Source organism: Cheilinus undulatus, linkage group 11 (genome assembly GCF_018320785.1).
Source record: "Cheilinus undulatus linkage group 11, ASM1832078v1, whole genome shotgun sequence".
In the NCBI taxonomy this organism is placed as follows: Eukaryota; Metazoa; Chordata; class Actinopteri; order Labriformes; family Labridae; genus Cheilinus; species Cheilinus undulatus.
The window spans coordinates 18,183,536-18,190,127 of record NC_054875.1 but is presented as its reverse complement, the minus strand read 5'-3'; the positions used below and the strand labels follow the sequence as shown (position 1 = coordinate 18,190,127).

General features: G+C 41.7%; 1 protein-coding gene across 4 annotated transcripts; it reads right to left on the bottom strand.

Moving 5' to 3' along the window:
* Position 1: 1 nt before the first annotated feature.
* ybx1 (Y box binding protein 1) lies at positions 2-4,740 on the bottom strand. Of its 4 annotated transcripts, none has more exons than XM_041799176.1 (8): positions 4,473-4,740; positions 2,566-2,629; positions 2,319-2,352; positions 2,137-2,226; positions 1,642-1,986; positions 1,171-1,268; positions 644-930; positions 2-348 (listed from the first exon to the last, which is right to left on the bottom strand). In XM_041799176.1, exons 1-7 carry the CDS (start codon positions 4,576-4,578, stop codon positions 690-692), a joined length of 978 nt encoding a protein of 325 aa, XP_041655110.1. In that variant the 5' UTR covers positions 4,579-4,740; the 3' UTR covers positions 2-348; positions 644-689. The 4 variants fall into 4 exon arrangements, with proteins under 4 accessions (XP_041655110.1, XP_041655111.1, XP_041655112.1 ...); XM_041799177.1 differs by having other exon boundaries at positions 1,183-1,268; XM_041799178.1 differs by having other exon boundaries at positions 1,705-1,986.
* Positions 4,741-6,592: the final 1,852 nt, after the last annotated feature.

Here is a 6,592-nt window from a genome sequence, read left to right as displayed (position 1 = left end):
ATTTTTTCTGGTTTCTGGACTTTTATTTAAGCTTGCATTTTGTTAAAATGTTTGAATACATAAAAAGTTATTTAAAAATGTCAAACTGACCAGATATCAAATTCCATTTTTTTTCTTTAAAAACCATTTGGTGTAAAAACTTAGGATAGATTTAGAAAAACATTTGCTGTTTCCCCAAAATGTTTTGTTGCTGTCACATAAAAATAATGGAAAAAAACAAGTCTGCATAGATTCTGCAGGCAGTTGGTGGTAATCTGGTCAAATGCATGATGCAAGCTTGTGACGATCGTCAAGTCAAATCTTTATTGCTCAGATCTTGTTTGATGTTTCCTCTTGTTGACAAAAAAACTGTAAAGAACACACAAAAAGTTCATTATTTAGTGAACACGACAAGAAAATCAGTCTACAACCCAAAGCTGCAGCTCATATGGAAATCACATAATAGTCGATGGGCTCTCTGAATTAAACCAGTCGAGTTCTTACATACTGCATTACCTCAAACTTAGTATCCTCTACTCAGAAGCTAGTCAAAATAACTTAAAACACAGGGAACAGCCCATTCTTTCTTTAACTTTTGCTGAAATTTATAGCACTTAAAAAATAAAAATGATCAGAAAAGACCTTAACTAGCTTAGTTACTAACCCGGACGATGGTAAAAGATGGTAGGTGCCGGTGGGCAGGTTTTTTCCTACTCAGCCCCACCCTGCTGGGCCTCGGGAGCGGACGTTTTCTCTGCAGATGGGTCACCTCCTGTCTTAGGCTCCTTGTTTTCCTGGCTGGGTTTGCCACCTGTCTGTTGGCGTCTGCGGCGGTAGTTGAAGTTACGGCGGTAGCGCCTTTGGCGGGGCTGTTGGTTCTGACCACCTTCACTGCCCTGATTCTCTTTGTCCTCCTCGCCGTCCCGCACCGGTCTGGGACGGGGTGGACCCCTGTTTTGAATAACCAAAAGTATTTCAAGCACATTCTAAGAAAATAGCTGCAAAACGTACATAGAGCACATTTGGATGCACAGCTGCTATTTGAAGTTAGGCAGCAATAAAGGGAGATTTTCTCTTGCCAAAACAGATGGCATCATCAGGTAAAATTTATCTGTGTGGGTTTGACAAGTCTGCCTACTCTTTTACTCTCCCATTGTTGCAGCCCTTCATCAATGAAGCCAACATGCAAACCTTGGTCTGAACCTTGGTCGGAAGCCTCTGTAGTAATTCTGCCTCACTGGTTTGTTGCCCTGGTCTGGACCTCCCTGGCTCTCATCCCCCTCACCTCCCTAGAGGCAAAGAGAGCAAACAACTGACACACACCTTTATAAAGCGTTATCAGTAAATAATTAAATTAAAATGAATAAATAAAAAAACATTTTGATATTTGCATATGGTCCTTTGCTGTGATGAAGATGGCCAGCTTGCTACTGCTTGTTCACAATGCTAAAAGTGAAATCAGGCAGGTTGACCTGAGATTGTTGGAGAAAATTAACAAAATATTGGCAAGACCCCCGATACACCAAGATTTACTTTTCACAACCACGTGACTATTAAAAGGAGAGGATTTTGAATTGTGTATGACATTAACCTATAAAATCTCCCAATTTTATCATGGGACTGCTGGGTGCCCTTCAGGATAGTAGCCCTGTGACGGCGTACCTCAGTCATCTCTCCGCGTGGTGCGTTGGTGTACGGGGGCCGGCGGCCGTAGCGTCTACGTACAAAGTATGGGGGGTAACGCCGTCTGCCAGGGTAAGCGGGCCTGCGCTGCTGTTGTTGCGAGTCTCCTTCAGGGGCACTTTCCCCCCCTTCTCGGCTGCCTTTGTCACGGCCTCCACTGCCTGGCTCTCCCTCTCCATCACTCTGGTAGTTCTCTGGGTAGTCTCCTCCACGGGGAGGACCCCTTCTCCGGGGATAGCGCCTATAGCGGTTCCTATCAGCGGCGTACTTACTCCCCTGGACTGCAACGCCTCCTGGGCCGGTGACATTTGCTGCCTCTGCACCCTGTACATGGAATTTTTTTTTTTTCAATATTATTAAGAAAGCTTGGCACTCAAATTATACAAAGTGAAAACAACTGCTTGGTTAAGGTTTTTTTAATCCCTACAAGAAAGTCCCAAACAGAATGAATTACCATTATCAAGTCCAACATACCTTTTCTCCCTCAACAACATCAAACTCCACAGTTTCTCCATCTCCAACACTGCGGAGGTATTTCCTCGGGTTGTTCTTTTTGATGGCTGTCTACAAAGAACAAGAGATATGAAGATATCAGTTATACTGATCGTTATACTTGTTACCATTTACAAAGAAAAATCGTTATGCATACAGCTTACCTGGTGTACAAAAACGTCTTCTTTTGTATCATTCCTGAAAGCAACAAAAAATCAGATTCATACAAGGATCTTTCAAAGCTTCAACTATTAAGAAGATTAATTTCTCAATGGATTTACGTCAGCACATGTACCAGTAGATACACCTGACAGTTATGTAGGCAAAACAAAGCTATAATAGGATTTGGTATGTTCATTCACACTGTGACTACGTCTTTAGGGACAAGGAATGGAGTTGTGATCCACTTACCTATTGATGAAACCATATCCATTCCTGACGTTGAACCATTTGACTGTGCCCAAGACCTTTGTTGCTGCAAACAGAAACAATGAAGACAAAATTATCAAGCAAACTTTAGCTTTAACTGTTGGCATTTCAAAATTAAAATATCAAGATTATGTCGTGCTTGTGCGCACTTTCGATGTTTCAGAGATGTAGTGAAGTAATTTGACCGTAATAGAAAAAAACTGGCAAGGCTTGACATAATTTGACTGTTATTTTTAAATACCAACCATCGCCTTTTTATAGATCCTAATAGTTGGAGAGGCCAATGCCAGCTGCACTTCTAAGTGCGACGTGAGCAGGGAGTACCCAGTATGACCACGCTATTTCACGATACAGAGAATATTCGTTTATACAAAATAACAGTGCCTTGATGTGATCAAACTACGGCCAGTAGGTCCATGTTAAATGCAGTAACACGGCCATAGTGGCTGTCATTTCAAAGTTCAGAAACTACGGACCTTCTTCCCCACTTAAGCCGCACGTTGAAGCAATCAAGCTTTCACACGTGGTGAATCGCGGCCGGCTGCGCTAGCAAGCAGCATGCTTAGGTTGCTTTAAGCATCGTAGCTATATCGCTAAACTGGGTTCTCAACCATGCGGTTGGATTAAGGCCAGCGAACAGAATCAGATGCAACTTTACAACCCAGTTTACATCGACTGCGACTAAGGGCTATAAAAACATTATAATTTTATTATCGGCGTTACTCGTTTTTCACTCGCTACAAAATACAATGTGAAACAAATTCATACAATAAGTCGGCCGACATTTTGAGTTGCGCCTACAGCCATGCAAGTAACCAACGCTGGTCGGCTAGGCTATTGTAGCCCCGTTAGCCAAAGAGCTAACGCTGCCACTCCTGTTGCTAGGCCGAAATTCTAGCCAGAAATTAGAGGAAAAATTCTACAAACGTTGACAGTTAAGTTGTAATGCATACGGAACCATGCATCGATACAGTCACATTTCCAGCCAAGACGAGCATATGCTTATGCGTTTGAAATCTAAATTCTAGGAAAATACGAGATTAAACTAATAACATGGAGCCAGAGTCGCTTTCGTGAACAAAGGGACTGTTAGCAGCTAATATTAGCTTTTCCGACGACAGCTTTATAGTTAGCCATTCGATTAACCAGTATAAAATAACCCCGTGCACATCAATGTTGTGTGGCTATTATGGAATAAACCGTTGACGTCCAAACGGAACGACGTCAACTGCCACCAACCGGTCATATAACGTTCGATGAAAAATGGTACCAACGGTCTCACAAACTCTAGCCCTTAAACAACTTCAGCGGCCGTGCATGTGACGGCCACAACCGGTAAAATAGCATTCTGTGACAGTTATAAACGTTACGAGGCTGATTAATGGGAGACATAAACGGTCCGGTTGATGAATTTACCTATGTCAGACATGTTTTCCACGTTGAGTTCACAATTTGTATTATAAACGTTTAATTATTCACAAATCACATACAATTAAAATACCATGCTATGTCAGATAACGTAGAGCTACAATTGACAACAAGACCGATCGGCCAACAAACACTTTAGTGTCATATTTCTAGCTAAATGAACAGTTTTGATTATTCGTTATTTAGATTTAATGATATTTTAACAGAATAAACACATTACCAATGTCAAATGTATTCGACACAAGAGAGAACCACTAATTACGTTAACGTTTGTTGAATTCCTATTTTTATTTATTTTACGCCTTTTTTGGGAGAAACTTAATGAATTAACGGTGATTAACCTTTTCTGAACCAGTGATCTGTTCGTTATCGTTGGGAACTGTTGATTTCTCCCATTGATTTTGCTGTGCTCAACCCCCGTTAGCGGCTAAGCTAAACTAGTTCGTTTCTATTAGTCTTACCGATGACCTTCTTATCCCCCGCGGAAGCTGCGGCTGCCGGGCTGGATGGGCTCTCCTCATCGGCAGCAGGCTGCGGTGGTTGTTGTGTCTCGGCCTCGCTGCTCATGGTTACTACTGGTTGGTAATGGCTTCTGCCGGCGGCGGCTCTCTGCTATGTTTCCCGGTGCTAGATGGTAACCTGGGCCGGCGGTGGTGGGGGCTACTGCCTTCGGGCTCTCTGCTTTCCTCTTTCCGCTCCCGTTGCCGATCGAACTGGGCAGAATGAAAAACTGTGCCGGGCAATTTTCCTGTCGGGGTCCGCCCAACGTCTCTTCGAATTGGTTGGAATTCGTAACGCATCACAGAGCGCAATTCTATTGGCGTATGTGCTTGACAATCTAATTTGAGGGCAGCGTTTGCTAAAAAGTGATTGGATCAACGAAAATGTACCTGTCCATTGTAGCCGCCTCATAATGATGTCAAAGCCAGACAAGGGAAACAGATAGCCGTGACACTTAGGGAACAGAGTGTCTACCTGGTTACTCTGTCGTACGATGTTTTTTTTTTAACAAAGTAGGCTACATAAATTTAATATAATTTATATATATATATATATATATATATATATATATATATATATATATATATATATAATACTTGTTCAAGAAATGTTAATTTGTCACCCGTTGGACTGTAATTATTATTTTGGAAATTTTGTGCTGGTCTGGGATTTAATTCAATTCAGATTGTGTTATTAATTTAATCCTTAAATTGTGTTGTGGATATGACATATTCAATCTACTACTTCACGCGCAATTTTGACATTTCCTGAGGGATAATTCGTCTTGAAACGAAAGTAAAAATGAGAAAAGCTTCAGTATTGTATGCGGTTCATGTTATTCCTGTGTCAGAGCATTGTGCAGAGGTAGGCTATGCTACTTCTCAATCAAACATGATACCCGTGAAGATTTCGGATGAAAGCTCATTGCAGTATGTTTTAGAGAACATGAAGTTCTCAGCAGCCTAAGCAGCCTATATGTGTGGGTCGCAGGTTTTTGCTAACAGTTAAATTGAAAATAGTTATTCATATTACAAAAATCACGAAGTAGCTGAATTATAACATTTGAAATTTTACAATATATTGTATGCGATAAGCCCCTGTCCTGTCATGGCCGTTTTTGCATTAAGGTAATTCCAGGACATAACACCCACGATAAACAACAACTATAACTTTAATCCACCACAGTGTTAACACAAAGTATTATGCTGTCTTATTTCTATTTAAGAGTTACATATACATCATTAAAATTGTTTGTCAGTTACTTAAATAGTTTTGATTCTTAATGATGGAATGCCAGGCTATTTCAAGAGCTCGAATACTGACACTGACTCCTATTGCTATTCGATTTAAAAGATGTTTCTCATCTCACATTGCTCAGCACAATAGTTTAATGCCGTCATTATCCTGAGTGCATCCAGAAACACCACTTCCAGTAGCAGAGAACAGAGAGATCCAGACTGAGTGTGAGACAGCCCCCACCCCAACCATTGTCATGGTAATGCTCCACTGGCACTGTTTTATGAGGACTGGCTCATGTGTAAGAGCTCGCTGTTACTGGCCGAGTCCCGTATTCCCACACAAAGATGGGCTTTAGCATTGACCCCAGAGAGCCTCGCCACGACGACCCCCTTCCCCGAGAGAGGGAGCGAGAGAAAACCCTCCTTCCTGCTTCCATAAGTACAGAGTCTCCCATCTCAAAGGATTCTTTTATGAGAACGGTATCCAAGGCAGAAGAGGGAGAGCGTGGATGGGGGAGGGGGTCTGGTGCCTTGGATTTGTATGGATGGCTGGGTTAAGAAGTTGTTCAGCAAGGGATTGTTTGACACGGGATTGTATACCTCGGAGGGCTGTGTTTTTCCTATAGAGCTGTTTCTCCCCCTTGCGTCTTGGAGACGACACCTCCACATAGATCCTCAATTAAAAAATCGACCGTTTATTCATTGTTTGTTCGTTCATATTTTTGATGTGGTGAAAACCAAATCGGGAGAAAGCTACAAGATGCTACCAAAAGCCTTTATAGTGTATTGTGTACATGATGTTACAGTGGCCTATTAAATGTAATCAGTTTCTAAATATGCAT